We start from the raw sequence: 22,656 nt of genomic DNA, 5'->3' as shown, positions 1-22,656 counted from the left end.
ATAGATAGATAGATAGATAGATAATAGATAGATAGATAGATAATAGATAGACAGATAGATAGATAGATAATAGATAGATAGATGATAGATAGATAGATAGATAGATAGATAGATAGATAGATAATAGATAGATAATAGATAGATAATAGATAGATAGATAGATAGATAGATAGATAGATAGATAGATAGATATGAGATCAATAGATATGAGATCAATAGATAGATAGGAGATAGATCGATCAATAGATAGATATGAGATCGATAGATATGAGATCAATAGATAGATCAATAGATATGAGATCAATAGATAGATAGATAGATAGATAGATAGATATGAGATCAATAGATAGATAGATATGAGATCAATAGATAGATAGATATGAGATCAATAGATAGATAGATATGAGATCAATAGATAGATAGATGACAGACAGACATAGTGACTTACCCATTGCAGAACTTTGATGAAGCCCAGAGGTTCCTTCACTACACGGAATTGCCCCCCTGCCACCAGCTGCAGAAGAGAAGAGAGGGATCAGCGCCTACACACAGTAGAAGTGGTGCTGAACCTCCAATTTCAGGGATATGTGTGGCCCTTATGGCTGTTAGTATATAAAGGAGATGAGGGCCCCTGTCCATGGTGCTGATCCTCCACCTATAGAGATGAGTGTGGCCCTCTGTTACAAACCATCAGTGAATGGAGGTGCTCCAGGCCCCTGTCCATGGTGCTGAACCTCTACCTTAGGGATGCGTGTGACCCTTATGATTGTCAGTGTATGGAGCAGCTAAGGGCCCCTGTCCATGGTGCTGATCCTCTACCTGCAGAGACGTGTGCAGCCCTCATGACCTATAATTGTCAGTATTTAAAGGAGATGAGGGCCCTTCTCCATGGTGCTGATCCTCTACCTATAGAGATGTGTGTGGCCCTTGTAATCCATGATTATCTGTGAATGGAGGTGATAAGGGCCCCTCTCCATGGTGCTGATCCTCTACCTATAGAGATGTGTGTGGCCCTTGTAATCCATGATTATCTGTGAATGGAGGTGATAAGGGCCCCTGTCTATGGTGCTGATCCTCTACCTATAGAGATGTGTGTGGCCCTTATAATCCACAATTATCTGTAAATGGAGGTGATAAGGGCCCCTGTCTAAAATTAATGATCCTCTACCTGTAGAGATGTGTATGGCCCTTATGACCCTTGATTGCTAGTGTATGGAGGTGTGTGGCCCCTATGGCTCATCATTGTCAGTTGTGTGGCCCCTATGACCCATCATTGTCAGTGTGTGGCCCCTATGACCCATCATTGTCAGTGTATGGAGGTGTGTGGCCCCTATGACCGATGATTGTCAGTGTATGAAGGCATGTGGCCGCTATGACCCATGATTGTCAGCGTATGAAGGCGTGTGGCCCCTATGACCCATGATTGTCAGTGTATGAAGGCGTGTGGCCGCTATGACCCATGATTGTCAGCGTATGAATGCGTGTGGCCCCTATGACCCATGATTGGCAGTGTATGGAGATGTGTGACCCCTATGACCCATGATTGTCAGCGTATGAAGGCGTGTGGCCCCTATGACCCATGATTATCAGCATATGAAGGCGTGTGGCCCCTATGACCCATGATTGTCAGCGTATGAAGGCATGTGGCCCCTATGACCCATGATTGGCGGTGTATGGAGATGTGTGACCGCTATAACCCATGATTGTCAGCGTATGAAGGCGTGTGGCCCCTATGACCCATGATGGTCAGTGTATGAAGGTGTGTGGACCCTATGACCCATGATTGTCAGTGTATGAAGGCGTGTGGCCCCTATGACCCATGATGGTCACTGTATGAACCCTATGACCCATGATTGTCAGTGTATGAAGGTGTGTGGCCCCTATCACCCATCACTATCAGTATATGAAGGTGTGTGGACCCTATGACCCATGATTGTCAGTATATGAAGGTGTGTGGCCCCTATGACCCATGATTGTCAGTATATGAAGGTGTGTGGACCCCATTACTCATGATCATCAGTGTATGGAGGCAATAAGGGCCCCTGTCTATGGTGCTGATCCTCTACCTGTAGAGAGGTGTGTGGCCCTTATAACCCATGGTTGCCAGTGAATGGAGGTACTATGGGCCCCTGACCATGGTGCTGATCCCTGTCCATGGTGCTGATCCCTGTCCATGGTGCTGTGTGGCCCTCATGATCCATGATTGTCAGAGTATGGAGGTGTGTGGCCCTTATGACCCATGGTTGCCAGTGATTGGAGGTGCTATGGGCCCCTGGCCATGGTGCTGATCCCTGTCCATGGTGCTGTGTGGCCCCTATGACCCATGATTGTCGGTGTGCGGCCCCTATGATCCATAATTATCAATGTATAGCGTCGATAAGGGCCCCTTGTCCATGGTGCTGACCCTCTACCTATAGAGATGTGTGTGGCCCTTATGACCCATGATTGTAAGCGTATGAAGGTGTGTGACCCCTATGACCCATGATTGTCAGCGTATGAAGGTTTGTGGCCCCTATGACCCATGATTGTCAGTATATGAAGGCGTGTGGACCCTATGACCCATGATTGTCAGTATATGAAGGCGTGCAGCCCCTATGACCCATGATTGTCAGTGCATGGAGGCGTGTGGCCCCTATGACCCATGATTGTCAATGTATGGAGGTGTGTGGCCCCTATGACCCATGATTGTCAATGTATGGAGGTGTGTGGCCCCTATGACCCATGATTGTCAGTGTATGGAGGTGTGTGGCCCTTATGACCCATGATCGTCAGTGTATGGAGGTGTGTGGCCCTTATGACCCATGATTGTCAACGTATGAAGGTGTGTGGCCCCTATGACCCATGATCGTCAGTGTATGGAGGCGTGTGACCCCTATGACCCATGATTGTCAGCGTATGAAGGTGTGTGGACCCTATGACCCATGATTGTCAATGTATAGAGGTGTGTGGCCCCTATGACCCATGATTGTCAGTGTATGGAGGTGTGTGGCCCCTATGATCCATGATTGTCAATGTATGGAGGTGTGTGGCCCCTATGATCCATGATTGTCAGTGCATGGAGGCGTGTGGCCCCTATGACCCATTATTGTCAATGTATGGAGGTGTGTGGCCCCTATGATCCATGATTGTCAGTGCATGGAGGCGTGTGGCCCCTATGACCCATGATTGTCAATGTATGGAGGTGTGTGGCCCCTATGACCCATGATTGTCAATGTATGGAGGTGTGTGGCCCCTATGACCCATGATTGTCAGTGTATGGAGGTGTGTGGCCCCTATGATGCATGATTGTCAGTGCATGGAGGCGTGTGGCCCCTATGACCCATGATTGTCAATGTATGGAGGTGTGTGGCCCCTATGACCCATGATTGTCAATGTATGGAGGTGTGTGGCCCCTATGACCCATGATTGTCAATGTATGGAGGTGTGTGGCCCCTATGACCCATGATTGTCAGTGTATGGAGGTGTGTGGCCCCTATGACCCATGATGGTCAGTGTATGAAGGCGTGTGGCCCCTATGACCCATGATTGTCAATGTATGAAGGTGTGTGGCCCCTATGACCCATGATTGTCAGCGTATGAAGGTGTGTGGCCCCTATGACCCATGATTGTCAGCGTATGAAGGTGTGTGGCCCCTATGACCCATGATTGTCAGTGTATGGAGGTGTGTGGCCCTTATGACCCATGATCGTCAGTGTATGGAGGCGTGTGGCCCCTATGACCCATGATTGTCAGTGTATGAAGGTGTGTGCCCCTATGACCCATGATTGTCAATGTATAGAGGTGTGTGGCCCCTATGACCCATGATGGTCAGTGTATGGAGGTGTGTGGCCCTTATGACCCATGATCGTCAGTGTATGGAGGTGTGTGGCCCTTATGACCCATGATTGTCAACGTATGAAGGTGTGTGGCCCCTATGACCCATGATCGTCAGTGTATGGAGGCGTGTGACCCCTATGACCCATGATTGTCAGCGTATGAAGGTGTGTGGACCCTATGACCCATGATTGTCAATGTATAGAGGTGTGTGGCCCCTATGACCCATGATGGTCAGTATATGAAGGTGTGTGGACCCTATGACCCATGATTGTCAGTGTATGGAGGTGTGTGGCCCCTATGATCCATGATTGTCAGTGCATGGAGGCGTGTGGCCCCTATGACCCATGATTGTCAATGTATGGAGGTGTGTGGCCCCTATGACCCATGATTGTCAATGTATGGAGGTGTGTGGCCCCTATGACCCATGATTGTCAGTGTATGGAGGTGTGTGGCCCCTATGATCCATGATTGTCAGTGCATGGAGGCGTGTGGCCCCTATGACCCATGATTGTCAATGTATGGAGGTGTGTGGCCCCTATGACCCATGATTGTCAATGTATGGAGGTGTGTGGCCCCTATGACCCATGATTGTCAATGTATGGAGGTGTGTGGCCCCTATGACCCATGATTGTCAGTGTATGGAGGTGTGCGGCCCCTATGACCCATGATGGTCAGTATATGAAGGTGTGTGGCCCCTATGACCCATGATTGTCAGTGCATGGAGGTGTGTGGCCCCTATGACCCATAATTGTCAATGTATAGAGGTGTGTGGCCCCTATGACCCATGATGGTCAGTATATGAAGGTGTGTGGCCCCTATGACCCATGATTGTCAGTGTATGGAGGTGTGTGGTCCTTATGACCCATGATCGTCAGTGTATGGAGGCGTGTGGCCCCTATGACCCATGATTGTCAGTGTATGAAGGTGTGTGCCCCTATGACCCATGATTGTCAGCGTATGAAGGTGTGTGGCCCCTATGACCCATGATTGTCAGCGTATGAAGGTGTGTGGCCCCTATGACCCATGATTGTCAGTGTATGGAGGCGTGTGGCCCCTATGACCCATGATTGTCAGTGTATGGAGGTGGGCGGCCCCTATGACCCATGATTGCCAGCGTATGAAGGTGTGCGGCCCCTATGACCCATGATTGTCAGTGTATGGAGGCGTGTGGCCCCTATGACCCATGATTGTCAGTGTATGAAGGTGTGTGGCCCCTATGACCCATGATTGTCAGTGTATGGAGGTGTGCGGCCCTTATGACCCATGATCGTCAGTGTATGGTGATACTAAGGGCCCCTCCAGGATGTGACGTCATCTGGCTCACATGACAGATCAGCAGACGTTGCCATCATCTGGCTGATCTTTTTTTTCTCAGAATAACAATGAAATGTGCCGTGACAGAGGCTGCATGGAGTGCGCTCAGGACCGGCCCTCCCCCGCCGCTCTCCTGTTTTCTTCGGCAGCCATCACAATATAATGATGACTAATGTGATAATGAGACGCCCCTCCGAGGATTTCTCCCGCCACGCCGGCAGCGAAAAGCAAACTCCTATTTCCTTTCATCTGCACCTGATCGGGGATTCACGGCGAGCGGGGATCGGCCTCATCACGTGATTGGATGATATTCACACCGTTTGTTGGGTGAAGATCCTCCACTCCTTCAGTAAATCAGTTCTCAGATATTCCAACCATCCAACCTGATCTCTGGAGGGGGGAGGGGGAGATGAGTCATCAGATCGGATGGAAATATCATTGTCCTTATTATGATCCGTGGCGTGTCATCGGTGGCTGGGGACGGCGGGATGTCCTTGTGTGCACAACAGGCCACGATAGTCCACCGAGACCACCCAGCCGGCCAAGGACAAGACCCCCATCCAGACTCACTGTATACACATATATATCACTGTACTAGGAGCCCTGCAGCCCATCCCCCGCACCCTGCATTCATCAATGTCACTAAATGTAACACATACATGGAATTCATAGATACAAATATATTATATATAGTAAATGACATCTCTGTTTATGTAAATGTCTCTGCATAGTACATACATGACGCATCATATACATATATATTAGTGTACTCCAGGACGTGGAGCCCTTCCCCCACACTCTGCAATCAGCAATGACAATGTGACAAAATGTAACAAATACACTGGAGATATATATATATATATAGTATATACTGTGTTTAATAAATCAGTACCAAGCATCCTGCAATCTGTATATCTCTGTGCTTCTATAATGTGTATTCCTATGTTTCTGTATGTATCTCTATATGTTTTCAATATAATATGTAACCCTGTGTTGTTATTTTATGTATCTCTATGATTCTATACTATGTATCTCTATTTATTAATATACCTCTATGTTCCTATAATATGTATCTCTATGTTTCTATAATATGTATCTCTATTTATTAATATACCTCTATGTTCCTATAATATGTATCTCTATGATTCTATACTATGTATCTCTATGTGTTTATAATACATTATATAGAAACACAGAGATACATAAATTATAAACACATAGTGATACATAGTATAGAAACATAGAGATACATATTATAGGAACATAGAGGTATATTAATAAATAGAGATACATATTATAGAAACATAGAGATACATATTATAGGAACATAGAGGTATATTAATAAATAGAGATACATATTATAAATTATAGAGATACATTATATAGAAACATAGAGATACATATATCTCTATGATTTATAATATGTATCTCTCTATTTATAAATATACCTCTATGTTCCTATAATATGTACCTCTATGTTTCTATATAATGTATCTCTATGTGTTTATAATATATGTATCTCTATGATTCATAATATGTATCTCTATGTTCCTATAACATGTACCTCTATGTTCCTATAACATGTACCTCTATGTTCCTATAACATGTACCTCTATGTTCCTATAACATGTATCTCTATGTTCCTATAACATGTATCTCTATGTTCCTATAACATGTATCTCTATGTTCCTATAACATGTACCTCTATGTTCCTTTAACATGTATCTCTATGTTCCTATAACATGTACCTCTATGTTCCTATAACATGTATCTCTATGTTCCTATAACATGTATCTCTGTGTTCCTATAACATGTATCTCTATGTTCCTATAACATGTATCTGTATGTTCCTATAACATGTATCTGTATGTTCCTATAACATGTATCTCTGTGTTCCTATAACATGTACCTCTATGTTCCTATAACATGTATCTCTATGTTCCTATAACATGTACCTCTATGTTCCTATAACATGTACCTCTATGTTCCTATAACATGTACCTCTATGTTCCTATAACATGTACCTCTATGTTCCTATAACATGTACCTCTATGTTCCTATAACATGTACCTCTATGTTCCTATAACATGTACCTCTATGTTCCTATAACATGTACCTCTATGTTCCTATAACATGTATCTTTATGTTCCTATAACATGTATTTCTATGTTCCTATAACATGTATTTCTAAGTTCCTATAACATGTATCTCTATGTTCCTTTAACATGTATCTCTATGTTCCTATAACATGTACCTCTATGTTCCTATAACATGTATCTCTATGTTCCTATAACATGTATCTCTATGTTCCTATAACATGTATTTCTATGTTCCTATAACATGTATCTCTATGTTCCTATAACATGTATCTCTATGTTCCTATAACATGTACCTCTATGTTCCTATAACATGTACCTCTATGTTCCTATAACATGTATTTCTATGTTCCTATAACATGTATCTCTATGTTCCTATAACATGTACCTCTATGTTCCTATAACATGTATCTTTATGTTCCTATAACATGTACCTCTATGTTCCTATAACATGTACCTCTATGTTCCTATAACATGTATCTCTATGTTCCTATAACATGTATCTCTATGTTCCTATAACATGTACCTCTATGTTCCTATAACATGTATCTCTATGTTTTCATAAGATTTATCAATACATAGAAGTGTACTAAGTAGATCTTAGCTTGGAGCTTTTATATATATATATTTTATGTTTTGTATTTAACAAATCGGTATGAAGTATTTAGCACCCCTCAATCTGTATGTTTCTATAATATGTCTGTATACATACAAGTAGTGTATTCAGGGGAGGACACGTGTCATTGGCCTGGAATATGGATGAAGAGTGTTTAGTAAATGCCATTCTTGGCCTGGAACCTTTACCTGTCCATGACCATATATCTATTTATTATTAGTCTTAGTATTAATATTAGATAGTAGACCCCCCCCCCCATCATCAGTCTCTGTCAGGGGAGGACTGACAACTCATGGGGCCCCCGGGCAATAGGGGATCATGGGGCCCCTGTGTCCTTGCCCAAATTAAAAAAAGCCTATGAAAAAGGAACCAGTGGCATCTCATGGGGCCCCCTACTGACCCCGGGGCCTTGGGCAGTGACCGAGTTTCCAAATGGTCAGTCCACCCCTGATCTCTGTATAAGAGACACAGAACCCCATCAAGAAAAATCACAGATTTTCTATTACTATACCAGGATCCCCGGAGCCCTTCCCCCACACTCTGTATTCGTCAATGACAATGTAACAAAATGTAACAAATACATAGAAGAGGATTTAGTGGATGTCAGCTTGGAGTATGGATATATATATATATAATGTATCATAAATGAATGCTATGTCAGCCTGCCATCTCTCTGTGCCTCTAGGTGTATAGATGATATATAGATGGAGGTCAGGTATGTAGATGTATATACCCCCCGGATGGTATATATATATAATAAATGAATACTTTGTATATGTCAGGCTGCCATCTCTCTCTATATATAATATAGGTATGGTATACGGAGGTATATATCACACATGGATGGTATACATGGTGTTCTGTGTATTCAGATCTCTCCTCTAATATATAATAATGAATACAATGTATATATCAGCCATCTCTCTGTAGGTGTACAGATGGTATATAGATGGAGGGGAGGTATATACACACATGGATGGTATATAGATGGAGGAGAGGTATATAGATGTATATACACACATAGATGGTATACAGAGGTATATAGATGGAGGGGAGGTATATACACACATGGATGGTATATAGATGGAGGAGAGGTATATAGATGTATATACACACATAGATGGTATACAGAGGTATATAGATGTATATACACACATGGATGGTATACAGAGGTATATAGATGTATATACACACATGGATGGTATACAGAGGTATATAGATATATATACACACATGGATGGTATATAGATGGAGAGGAGGTATATAGATGGAGGAGAGGTATATAGATGTATATAGATGTATATAGATACACACATGGATGGTATATAGATGGAGGAGAGGTATATAGATGTATATAGATGGAGGGGAGGTATATAGATGTATATAGATGGAGGGGAGGTATATAGATGGAGAGGAGGTATATAGATGTATATAGATGTATATAGATACACACATGGATGGTATACAGATGGAGGGGAGGTATATAGATGTATGGATGGTATACAGATGGAGGAGAGGTATATAGATGTATGGATGGTATACAGATGGAGGGGAGGTATATAGATGGAGGGGAGGTATATAGATGTATATAGATGGAGGGGAGGTATATAGATATATACTGTGTTCTCCTCTAAGCTCCTCACCCCTCCTGCTCCCATTTTCCTCTCCTCCCTTCTCTCCTCCATCTGTTTCTCTCTCTCTATCACATTCTCCTTCCATTCATCTGCCCCCCTCTTATACTGCCCCCCCCCCGGTGTGCCCCCCTGTCCCCCCCCTGCACCCCCTCTTCCCCTCCCCCCGGGTCTCACCTGGTTGACCACCTCCATGTCTGCAGGATGCTGGTGAATCGCGGCAGCGCGGAGGGCGGAGCGGCTTTATGTGGAAGAGCCGGGCTGGCGGCGGGTGGAGGGGAGGACAGTGTCTAGAAGAGCTGCCAGAGGAACGGCCAATGGGGAGCCGGGACTGGGGGGATGCTAAGTGACGTCAGCGGGCTCCATCTTTACTGAGGGCAGAGCTGCCTTAAATAGAGCTGTGGAAGGCAGCTGAGCTCCCAATGTGTGTCCCTGAGGATGGTGGGGGGGCCACAGGATACTGACAGCCAGGTGTATGGGCCTCTTCCAGACAGGGTGCTCCCCAGTGTGCCCAGTAGTGTGCAGCCAGGTGCATGAGCCTTTTCCAGCCAGGGTGCTCCCCAGTGTGCAGCCAATAACATGGGCCTCTTCCAGCCAAGTTGCTCCCCAGTGTGCCCAGCAGTGTGCAGCCAGGTGCATGGGCCTATTCCAGCCAGGGTGCTCCATAGTGTGCAGCCAGAAGCGTGGGCCTCTTCCGGTTAAGATTCTCCCCAGTGTGCAGCCAGGTGCATGAACCTCTTCCAGCCAAGGGGCTCCCCAGTGTGCCCAGCAGTGTTCAGCCAGGTGCATGGACCTCTTCCAGGCAGAGTACTTCCCAGTGTGCAGCCAGAAGCGTGGGCCTCTTCCAGTTAAGATTCTCCCCAGTGTGCAGCCAGGTGCATTAACCTCTTCCAGCCAAGGGGCTCCCCAGTGTGCCCAGCAGTGTGCAGCCAGGTGCATGGGCCTATTCCAGCCAGGGTGCTCCATAGTGTGCAGCCAGAAGCGTGGGCCTCTTCCAGTTAAGATTCTCCCCAGTGTGCAGCCAGGTGCATGAACCTCTTCCAGCCAAGGGGCTCCCCAGTGTGCCCAGCAGTGTTCAGCCAGGTGCATGGACCTCTTCCAGGCAGAGTACTTCCCAGTGTGCAGCCAGAAGCGTGGGCCTCTTCCAGTTAAGATTCTCCCCAGTGTGCAGCCAGGTGCATTAACCTCTTCCAGCCAGGGTGCTCCCCAGTGTGCCCAGCGGTGTGCAGCCAGGTGCATCAGCCTCTTCTAGACAGGGTGCTCCCCAGTGTGCCCAGCAGTGTTCAGTCAGGTGCATGGACCTCTTCCAGGCACAGTACTCCCCAGTGTGCCCAGCGGTGTGCAGCCAGGTGCATGAGCCTCTTCTAGACAGGGTGCCCCCTAGTGTGCAGCCAGAAACATGGGCCTCTTCCGCCCAGGCTGCTCCCCAGTGTGCCCAGCAGTATGCAGCCAGGTGCATTGGCCTGTTCCAGCCAGAGTGCTCCCCAGCTCGGTTTGCTGCTCACATTAGACTGAGCATTAAAAAAAAAAAAACAATCAGATACCAACGCGTTTCGGGGGTTCAACTCTCTTCCCCTTCTTCAGGCATGAAAAGTTCCCCGGCACGGGACAGCGGCAGCATTCATGGTCCATTCATCATATTTATTTATACTCCTCCGAAACGCCTTACAATGTTTGAGCCCTGAAGAAGGCGGAGTGATTTCAGCGCCGAAACGCGTAGGAGAATTTATGCCTTTTTATTGTGAAACAATTCCACCATTAAAAGATTTTTTTGGGATTCTTATTTCCTCGGTTTGCTGCTCAGCTAAAAAAAAAAGATATCAGATAAAAAAAAAAATTATGAAAAAAAAACGTAAACGCCAACGCATTTTGGGGGGCTCAAATCACTGCCCCTTCTTCAGGGTTCAAATATTATACATAGTTCAGGAGGACTCAGAAACAAAGACAGTCCTGAGGAATGAATATACGAGGAATAAAGCAGTAAAATGCAGGAATCTCATAACAAAAAGATATAAATCAGCCAACGCGTTTCAGGGGCTGAAAGGGCTCTCCCTTCTTCAGGCATGAAAAGTGCTGAGGAGCAATATAGCAGCAACATAATTCAGCCACACCCACTATATTGCCCAAAGTATTGGCCCCGCCCTCCCAATCATGTGATTTAGGTGTTCCAATCCCCTCCCAATCGTGATTCAGGTGTTCCAATGCCCTCCCAATCATGTGATTCAGGTTTTCCAATCCCCTCCATATCATGTGATTCAGGTGTTCCAATCCCCTCCAAATCATGTGATTCAGGTGTTCCAATCCCCTCCATATCATGTGATTCAGGTGTTCCAATCCCCTCCCAATCGTGATTCAGGTGTTCCAATCCCCTCCCAATCATGTGATTCAGGTGTTCCAATCCCCTCCATATCATGTGATTCAGGTGTTCCAATCCCCTCCATATCATGTGATTCAGGTTTTCCAATCCCCTCCATATCATGTGATTCAGGTTTTCCATCCCCTCCATATCATGTGATTCAGGTGCTCCAATCCCCTCCATGGACACAGGTGTATACAATCATCCCCTAGGCATGCAGACTGCTTCTACAAACATTGGTGAAAGAATGGATCGCTCTCAGGAGCTCAGTGACTCCAAGCGTGGTCCCGTGATAGGTGGTCACCTGGGCAATAAGTCCATCTGTGACATTTCCTGGCTACTAAATATTCCACGCTCAACTGTTAGTGGGATTATAACAAAGTGGAAGCAACTGGGAACAACAGCCACTCAGCCACCAAGTGGTAGGCCACGTCACATGACAGGGCAGGGTCAGCGCATGCTGAAGCGCACAGTGCGCAGAAGTCACCAACTGTCTGCAGAGTCAATAGCTAAAGGCATCCAAACTTGGTGTGGCCTTCAGATGAGCCCAACAACAGTGTGTAGAGAGCTTCATGGAATGGGTTTCCATGGCCGAGCAGCTGCATCCAAGCCTTCCATCACCAAGTGCAATGCAAAGCGTCGGATGCTGTGGTGTAAAGCATGCCGCCACTGGACTCTAGAGGGTTCTCTGGAGTGACCAACCACGCTTCTCTGTCTGGCAATCCGATGGACGTGTCTGGGTTTGGCGGTGCTAGAACGGTACTTGCCTGACTGCATTGTGCCAAGTGTCAGTGGGGTTCAATGAGATAATATATTTCCCTTTCCCTAGGCTATAGTCCATGCCTGGGCAAAGGTGACATTATCTCGCTTCCACCTCAGAGCCCAGGTAATGTTCAACCTGAGATCTCAAGGAATGTTCCATCTGAAATCCGGGGTAATGTTCTACCTGAGATCCAAGGGAACATTCCACCTGAGATCCCGGAGAAAGTTCTACCTGAGATCCCTGTGAATGTTCCACCTGAGATCCCAGAGAATGTTCTACATGAGATCCCTGGGCATGTTTCACCTGAGATCCCAGGGAATGTATCTCCAGAGGTACCAGGGAATGTTCCACCTGAGATCCTCACCTAGGATCTTGGGGAATGTACCCCCTGAGATCCCTGAAAATGTTCCACCTGAGATTCTGGGGAATGTTCCACCTAAAATCACAGGGAATGTACCTCCTGAGATCCCTGGGAATTTTCCACCTGAGATCCCTTGGAATGTTCCACCTTAGATCCTGGGGAATGTTCCACCAGAGATCCAAGGGAATGTATCTCCAGAGATACCGGGGAAAGTTCCACCTGGGACCTTAGGGAATGTTCCGCCTGAGATCCCTGGGAACATTCCACTTGAGATCCCTGGGCATGTTTCATCTGAGATCCCTGGGAATGTTCCACCTGAGATCCCAGAGAATGTTCTACATGAAATCCCTGGGCATGTTTCATCTGAGATCCCTGGGAATGTTCCACCTGAGATCCCAGAGAATGTTCTACATGAAATCCCTGGGCATGTTTCATCTGAGATCCCTGGGAATGTTCCACCTGAGATCCCAGAGAATGTTCTACATGAAATCCCTGGGCATGTTTCATCTGAGATCCCAGGGAATGTTCCTCCTGCGACCTTGGGAATTTTCCTCCTGAGATCCCAGGGAAAATTTCACCAGAGATCCCTGGGAACATTCCAGCTGAGATCCATGGGAATGTTCCACCTGAGATCCTGGAGAATGTTCCACATGAGATCCATGGGCATGTTTCACCTGAGATCCCAGGGAATGTACTTTCTGAGATCCCTGGGAATGTTCCACCTGAGATCCCAGAGAATGTTCCACGTGAGAGCCCTGGGTGTGTTTCACCTGAGATCCCAGAGAATGTTCCACGTGAGAGACCTGGGTGTGTTTCACCTGAGATCTCAGGGAATGTTCCTCCTGAAATCGTGGGGAATGCTCCCCCTGAAAGCCCAACAAATGTTCCAGCTGCAACCTCTTGGGACACATCACACATCCTAGAGTGGCTGTAGGACCATAAGTGGGGAGCCAGCCGTTATTTATCGGAAAGTCACGGCCGGCATCCAAATTCAAGATGGCGGCCCTGAGGATCCAGCAGTGGTGAGAAGAATTGGCTTTGAGAAGACAGTGCTGGACTGCATGAGTTGGTAAGTACCTCTTTTTAGAAGTCACTAGCTGGTGGCGATTCGTGGCATGGACTCACTAAGATCTTATTTACACTTACAGTCGGGGGGTGGTAAAAAAAAAAAACATGCGGCTGAGCCATGTCTTTACCACCCCTCATTAACCACTCGTCTACTGGGGCATTTTTTTATTTTTTTTGCACACACAGTTTTTTTTTTTGCTAGAAATGAATGTAAACCCTTCAAAAAGTCTTATATTCTCTGAAATAAGAGAAGAACAAAACGATGGCAGTAGCAATTTTTTTTTTGGCGGCCGTTATTTGGGCAGTTATTTACCAAACGACTATTTTCTGGAAAAAAAAATACACGAAAATGAATTTTAATGCGCAAGTACACAATATTATACCCGATTTTTATTTAGGTAAAATATAAAAGATTGTTGGTCGTGTTGAGTAAATAGATACCAAACATGTCAAGGATTAAATCGGCCCACTGAATTGCCGAAAATGATGGTACCCAGAATCCTCCACAGGCGACGCTGTAAAAACAATGAGAATGATGGCTGCTCTCCGCCATTGGCGAGGATACCTCACATGTGCAGCGCAATTGATGTGTTTCATATTTTTATTTATTTTATGTAATACTTTTATTCTTTTATTTTATGTAATTCTTAATATATATATATTAATGTATTTTATTTTTACTTTATTTTTAAATATTTTCATTTATTATATGTAATCTTTAAAAAAAAAAAAAAATATATATATATATATATATATATATATATATATATATATATATGTGTGTTTTTATGGATTTTATATATAAAAATATTTTTATTTATTTTATGTAATTCTTTTTTTAAATTTTTATTATGGCGAGGATACCTCACATGTGCAGCGCAATTGATGTGTTTCACATTTTTATTTATTTTATGTAATTCTTTTATTCTTTTATTTTATGTAATTCTTAATATATATAATGTATTTTATTTTTACTTTATTTTTAAATATTTTCATTTATTATATGTAATCTTTAAAAAAAAAAAAAAAATTATATATATATATATATATATATATATATATGTGTGTTTTTATGGATTTTATATATAAAAATATTTTTATTTATTTTATGTAATTCTTTTTTTAAATTTTTATTATGTATTTTTATTTTACTTTCAAATATTTTTATTTTATGAATATATATATATATATATATAATTTTTTTATAGATTTTATTTTTATTTTATTTATAAAAATATTTTTATTTATTTTATGTAATTTTTTTTTTTTAACTTTATTGCTATCACAAGGAAGCTACGAGCCCCTAAGAAGCGTCATCTCGCTGCGGCAGGACATAACGCCATACCGGCGGCCCTTTTTAGCGACCCTAATGCTGGTGGATTGGCCTGCCAACATCAGGCTTACAGAGGGAGTGGCCCCGAATCTCCTCAGAACACACAGACATGACCGCTGTGATTGCCATCAGGAAATGGCCCCTGAGAGATGCCATCAAGAAATGGCCCCTGAGAGATGCCATGCGGCCACCCCTGGGGTGTATATAGACAGGAAGTACTCTATATATTTATTTATAAACAGGAAGTGACTGCAAAGAGGCTGCGGGGGATCAGCAGCTCCAAGATGGGACAAAAAAAGAAAACATTTTTTTTTTTTTAATTTCTTGTATATTTATTTTCACATAACCCTTCCCAGGACTCACTGTGGGCAGTGAATGATAAGGAGGACATGCTGGGGTCCTTTGTTGTCAAGAACAGGGCTCTAGCCCTCAGTTAAGATGGCTGCCGCTGCGAGCAGCAGCTGTTGCCATGGTAACCCGTTAATCCCAGCGCAGCAATGGAAGGCGGGGAGGTTTCTATCATCTGTTCAGCGATACGTGGGCGGCGGAGGGGAGGACGGAGAGTTTGGCCGGGGTATTATTTCATTGTCAGTCTGTTGCTGCACCGATATTACACACAGCCGGGTCATAAGATGGGCTCCTGTCATAAAATGGCTGCCCGTGACGTCACCGGAAGTGCGCGGGGGCCTTGTTGTCTGGGGACAGAGATAATCACAACAATAAAAAATATTAATAAAAAAAAATACATAGATATATAAATAAAATCAATTAATAACATCAAATTAAATATTCATTTGAATAGCATGCTCATAGGTTATATATGTACACGTATGTTACATGCAATAGCAAATTCCGTTGTTGCGCCCGTTGCCCACAATTCACACTTCAGTATGATGAATGGGACAGGAAGTGAAGGGAAATCTCTTCAATGGGGACACCAGTTCTGGTGGCATTCAAGGATTCCCTTCTGAGGGATTTCCTCTCACTTCCTGTTTCGTCTATGGGACAGGAAGCAAAGGGAAATCTCTCCAATGGGGACACCAGTTCTGGTGGCAATCAGGGATTCCCTTCTGAGGAATTTCCTCTCACTTCCTGTTTTGTCTATGGGACAGGAAGCGAAGGGAAATCTCTCCAATGGGGACACCAGTTCTGGTGGAAATCAGGGATTCCCTTCTGAGGGATTTCCTCTCATTTCCTGTTTTATCTATGGGACATGAAGTGAGGGGAATCTGCCCAATGGGGACATTTGTTCTGGTGGCAATCAGGGATTCCCTCCTGAGGGATTTCCTCTCACTTCCTGTTTCGTCTATGGGACAGGAAGTGAAGGGAAATCTTTCCAATGGGGACACCAGTTGTGGTAGCAATCAGGGATTCCCTCCTGAGGGATTTCTTCTCACTTCCTGTTTCGTCTATGGGACAGGAAGTGAAGGGAAATCTCTCCAATGGGGACACTGGTTCTGGTGACAATCAGGGTTTCCCTCCTGAGGGATTTCCTCTCACTTCCTGTTTTGTCTATGGGACAGGAAGTGAGGGGAAATCTCTCCAATGGGAACACCAGTTTTGGTGGCAATTAGGGATTCCTTCACTTCGGAGGGATTTTTCTTTCACTTCCTGTTCTTGGCCCCCCTCCAATGAGCACACAGATGGCAAAAAAAAGGTTATAACCCTCCCTTACTCTATCCAAAAATGAACAAAGTTTTGCCTTTAGCGACACTTTTATTGACAGGGATCATTTTTGCTTTGTGGCGAAGCAAAGCAAGGGTGGGGGCGATAAAAATGCAGCTGAACTGCCTATTTTTACCACCCTTCCATTCACAAATGTGAACTAATCTAGAGAAATGAGGGTGGAATTTTGTTCGGTACAAAGTGCCCATTCTCTTCAAACTGGTAGGATCGCCAGATCTCATCGCGTCGGCGGTGGGGAAGAATGTTCAGGCAGCACAGACACAGCTGGTAAGCATTTAGGAGGCAATGCTGCTGGTATTCCCATTCAAAAAGCCCTGAATGAGGAATGTTTGGACCCCCCTATCCCCCCCCATTATCTACACCCCTGGGTATAAAGTCTCCATTCTTCTTACACAATTTAGGGTTGGTTGAACCCCATGCTGGAGGTGGAGGGGGGCATGTAATCAGCACAGACACAACTGGTAGGCATTTATGCTGCCGGTATTCCTTTTCAAAAAGCCCTGAATGACTGAATGAGAAAGGTTTGGGCCCCCCTATCTCCACCATTATTTACACCCCTGGGTATAAGGTCTCCATTCTACCCACACAATTTGGGGTTGTTTGAACCCCATGCCGGGGGCATCACAGGCACAGCTGATGGGCATTTAGGAGGCAATGCTGCCGGTATTCCCATTCAAAAAGCCCTGAATGAGGAAGATTTGGACTCCCCTATTCACCCATTATCTACACCCCTGGGTATAAGGTCTCCATCCTAGCCACACAATTTGGGGTTGGTTGAATCCCATGCTGGCGCTGGGGTGGGAATGGGGGACATTTAACCAGCATAGGCACAGCTGATAAGCATTTAGGAGGCGATACTCCTGGTATTTGCTTTCAAAAAGCCCCAAATGGGGAAGGTTTGGACCCCCCCATTCACCCATTATCTACACCCCTGGGTATAAGGTCTCCATTCTAGCCACACAATTTGGGGTTGGTTGAACCTCATGCCGGCGGCAGCACAGGCACAGCTGGTAAGCATTTAGGAGGCAATGCTGCCAGTATTCCCATTCAAAAAGCCCTGAATGAGGAATGTTTGAACCCCCCTATCCCCCCCATTATCTACAATCCTGGTTATAAGGTCTCCATTCTAGCCACACAATTTGGGGTTGGTTGAACCTCATGCCGGCGGCAGCACAGGCACAGCTGGTAAGCATTTAGGAGGCAATGCTGCCGGTATTCCCATTCAAAAAGCCCTGAATTAGGAAGGTTTGGACCGCTCTATCTTCCCCATTATCTACAATCCTGGTTATAAGGTCTCTATTCTACCCACACAATTTGGGGTTGGTTTAACCCATGCTGGAGGTGGAGGGGGGCATTTAATCAGCACAGACACAACTGGTAGGCATTTATGCTGCCAGTATTCCCTTTCAAAAAGCCCTGAATGAATGAGAAAGGTTTGGGCCCCCCTATCCCCACTATTATCTACACCTCTGGGTATAAGGTCCCCATTCTACCCAATTTGGGGTTGGTTGAACCCCATGCTGGTGGCAGCACAGGCACAGCTGGTAGCATTTAGGAGGCAATGCTGACAGTATTCCCATTCAAAAAGCCCTGAATGAGGAAGGTTTGGACCCCCCTATCTCCCCCATTATCTACACCCCTGGGAATAAGGTCTTCATTCTACCCACACAATTTGGGGTTGGTTGAACCCCATGCTGGCGGCGGGGTGGGGAGGGGGGACATTTAACCAGCATAGGCACAGCTGATGAGCATTTAGGAGGCAATGCTGCCGGTATTCCCATTCAAAAAGCCCTGAATGAGGAAGGTTTGGACTCCCCTATTCACCCATTATCTACACCCCTGGGTATAAGGTCTCCATTCTAGCCACACAATTTGGGGTTGGTTGAATCCCATGCTGGGGTGGGGAGGGGGGACATTTAACCAGCATAGGCACAGCTGATAAGCATTTAGGAGGCGATACTCCTGGTATTTGCTTTTAAAAAGCCCCAAATGGGGAAGGTTTGGACCCGCCCCCATTCACCCATTATCTACACCCCTAGATACAAGGTCTCTGTTCTACCCACAAAATTTGGGGTTGATTGAACCCCATGCCGGCTCAGCTGGTAAGCATTTAGGAGGCAATACTGCCAGTATTCCCATTCAAAAAGCCCAGAACGGGGAAGGTTTGGACCCCCCCTCCGTTATCTACAATCCTGGGTATAAGGTCTCCATTCTTCCCACACAATTTAGGGTTGGTTTAACCCCATGCTGGAGGTGGAGGGGGGCATTTAATCAGCACAGACACAACTGGTAGGCATTTATGCTGCCAGTATTCCCTTTCAAAAAGCCCTGAATGACTGAGAAAGGTTTGGGCCTCCCTATCCCCACTATTATCTACACCCCTGGGTATAAGGTCTCCATTTTACCCACACAATTTGGGGTTGGTTGAACCCCATGCTGGTGGCATCACAGGCACAGCTGGTAAACATTTAGGAGGCAATGCTGCCGGTATTCCCATTCAAAAAGCCCTGAATGGGGAAGGTTTGGACCCCCCCATCCCCCACATTATCTACACCCCTGGGTATAAGGTCTTCATTCTACCCACACAATTTGGGGTTGGTTGAACCCCATGCTGGTGGCAGCACAGGCAGGGCCGGTAGCATTTAGGAGGCAATGCTGCCAGTATTCCCATTCAAAAAGCCCTGAATGGGGTTTTTGAATGGGAAGACCATGTCGCAACCACAAACCTAGTATTTGGCTGGCTAGGTGCCGTGCACCCCTCTTCACTTGAATGGGTTGTATTTGGGGCTGTACCACCTGTTGAACACCACAGGGGGATAGTGTTTGTTGCAAAGCATTGCAGCTCAACCTGGCTGCCTTTGCAGCTTAAGGGGTGGTGGTAAAAATGCAGCTCAACCGCCTGCTTTTAGAGCTCCCCCAACCACCACTGAGCCGGATAAATGAGAGTGTCACTTTATTCAGTAGGAGGTCCCTGTTCCTCCCTTACACAGTTCGGGGTTCGTCAGACCACATTATCATCACATGGTGGTGGTGGTGATGGTGGCACCGTGGCACAGATGTGGCTGACAGCCATAAAAGAGGTGAAGCTGCCGCCTCCCGAATGCCGATTTATTTGATGGTTGAAAGGATTATTTGAATGGGAACGCTGCTCAGGAGCCCAGTGGTTGGCTCGCCGTTGTGACGCAGCCCCATTCACTTAAATGGATCACCTTCAGTAGCGGTAATGGCGGCCAAACTCCACAGGGGTGATCGTTTTTGCCATGCTCGGACCAAAGCATTGCAGGCGCTGCATGTGCACCTACCCAGTTACCTTTGAGGCTTATGGGGGGTAAAAATGCAGATCAGCTGCCTATTTTTACTGACGCCACCACAAGTGTGAACCAGGCCAGAGAAATGAGGGAGGCACCAGTGCCATGGAGAATCTTTTTTTTTCCTGGAGGGGGTGGCAGGAGCTGTGACTGGAGTGCACCAGGTTTAGTGCTAGCTGTGGCACTGGTGATGCTCTGGGGGAAGGTTTGGACCCCTCTATCCCCCCCTCTTATCTACGCCCCTGGGTGGCATTTTGTTCAGTATGAGATTTCCATTCTCCCCACATAAATTGGTGTTGGTCAGACCCCATTATTGCTGCACGCCAGTGATGGGGGGGGGAACATTTAAGATGATATCCTATTTCCCTCTAGCAGAGAAGGGTGTGATCAATGTATGAAGCGTATTGTAGTCTGAGAATGTACAACCTAGCGACTCTGGCACAGTGCGGGACAGCTGCACCTACACAGACAGCTCATTCATAAATGAGGACTTGGCTCAGCAACATCCCGCTGTATTCTTATCCTCTGTAGAGGTCATTCAAGTCTCCTTTGAAGAAAATCCATCGGGACTTGAAAACCAAAACCTTGCCCGAGAAAACTGCAAGTGCTGAAGTCATGACAATGCTTGGACTGGCGCGCTGAAGTCTGGATAGTAAGGGTTTTTTTTTTTTTTTTTCTACCGCTGGCGAAAACCTAAATCAACTTCAAAGGGAAACAATAACAAAAGCTAAACACACCGAGGAAATGCATATATTTGTAAGGATTTGCATTGCTGTCTGTACATTAACGGCTCATTAGTTGCAGAACCAACACCACATGATAGAGCCAGTTATAGGGCACCAACAATCTTTTTTGGGGTTGGCGTTCTTGACCACCACTGCAAGAGACGAAGTCTTTCTACTGGCCACCAATGAATTGATTTTAGCAGGTGTTCCTGGAGACTTGGAATTTATTTCAAGGGTTCCTCTGGGGTAAAAATGTTGTGAAAGGCTGATCTAGAGCTTATTAGTCGCAGCACCAACGTCACTCGGAAGAGCCAGCTACAAGGCACAAACAATGGGGGTTTTTTTTTGGTTTTCAAACCTTCAAAACTTTACTGTTGAGGCGAGCCACCAAAATCCATCTAGAGCAGTCATTCTCAACCAGGGTTACAGCAGAAATTTCTAGGGGTTCCTTGAGCTGTGGCCGGTTGAACTCCCATTTAATGGTGCCTGTATAGTTGCAGAACCAATACTTCTTGGCATTCTGACCACCACTGTTGGGGGCAAAGTCTTCCTACTGGCCACCAGTGAAAAGGTTTTAGCAGCTGTTCCTGGAGACCTGGAAATTATTTCAAGGGTTCCTCTGGGGTAAAAATGCTGTGAAAGGCTGATCTAGAGCTCATTAGTCACAGAACCAACGTCACTCGGCAGAGCCAGCTACAAGGCACAAACAATGTGTTTTTTTTTTTGTTTTCAAACCTTCAAACCTTTACTGTTGAGGTGAGCCACCAAAATCCATCTAGAGCAGTCATTCTCAACCAGGGATAAAGCAGACATTTTTAGGGGTTCCTTGAGCTGTGGCTGATTAAACTCCCATTTAATGGTGCCTGTATAGTTGCAGAACCAACACCTCTTGGTATTCTGACCACCACTGTTGGGGGCAAAGTCTTCCTACTGGCCACCAATGAAGTGATTTTAGCAGGTGTTCCTGGAGACCTGGAATTAATTTCAAGGGTTCCTCTGGGGTAAAAATGTTGTGAAAGGCTGATCTAGAGCTCAACGTCACTCGGCAGAGCCAGCTACAAGGCACAAACAATGTGTTTTTTTTTTGTTTTCAAACCTTCAAACCTTTACTGTTGAGGTGAGCCACCAAAATCCATCTAGAGCAGTCATTCTCAACCAGGGTTACAGCAGACATTTTTAGGGGTTCCTTGAGCTGTGGCTGATTAAACTCCCATTTAATGGTGCCTGTATAGTTGCAGAACCAACACCTCTTGGTATTCTGACCACCACTGTTGGGGGCAAAGTCTTCCTACTGGCCACCAATGAAGTGATTTTAGCAGGTGTTCCTGGAGACCTGGAATTAATTTCAAGGGTTCCTCTGGGGTAAAAATGTTGTGAAAGGCTGATCTAGAGCTCAACGTCACTCGGCAGAGCCAGCTACAAGGCACAAACAATGGGGTTTTTTTTTTGGTTTTCAAATCTTCAAAACTTTACTGTTGAGGTGAGCCACAAAATCCATCTAGAGCAGTCATTCTCAACCAGGGTTACAGCAGAAATTTCTAGGGGTTCCTTGAGCTGTGGCTGATTGAACTCCCATTTAATGG

The 22,656-nt window shown here is 45.4% G+C and overlaps 1 protein-coding gene across 1 annotated transcript in view; it reads right to left on the bottom strand.

Moving 5' to 3' along the window:
- Positions 1–9,775, bottom strand: part of SYP (synaptophysin) — a 59,100-nt gene extending 49,325 nt beyond the window's left edge. The window contains exons 1-2 of the mRNA XM_089679615.1: positions 9,651–9,775; positions 449–514 (exon numbers count right to left, since the gene is read on the bottom strand). Of these exons, the coding sequence (XP_089535741.1) occupies positions 449–514; positions 9,651–9,668 (84 nt within the window). The 5' untranslated portion in view covers positions 9,669–9,775. The remainder of the gene's footprint in view (positions 1–448; positions 515–9,650) is intronic.
- Positions 9,776–22,656: the final 12,881 nt, after the last annotated feature.

Source organism: Staurois parvus, unplaced genomic scaffold (assembly GCF_062004578.1).
Source record: "Staurois parvus isolate SC_StPar_1 unplaced genomic scaffold, SC_StPar_1.0 ptg000228l, whole genome shotgun sequence".
In the NCBI taxonomy this organism is placed as follows: Eukaryota; Metazoa; Chordata; class Amphibia; order Anura; family Ranidae; genus Staurois; species Staurois parvus.
This window is presented reverse-complemented; position numbering and strand designations above follow the sequence as displayed.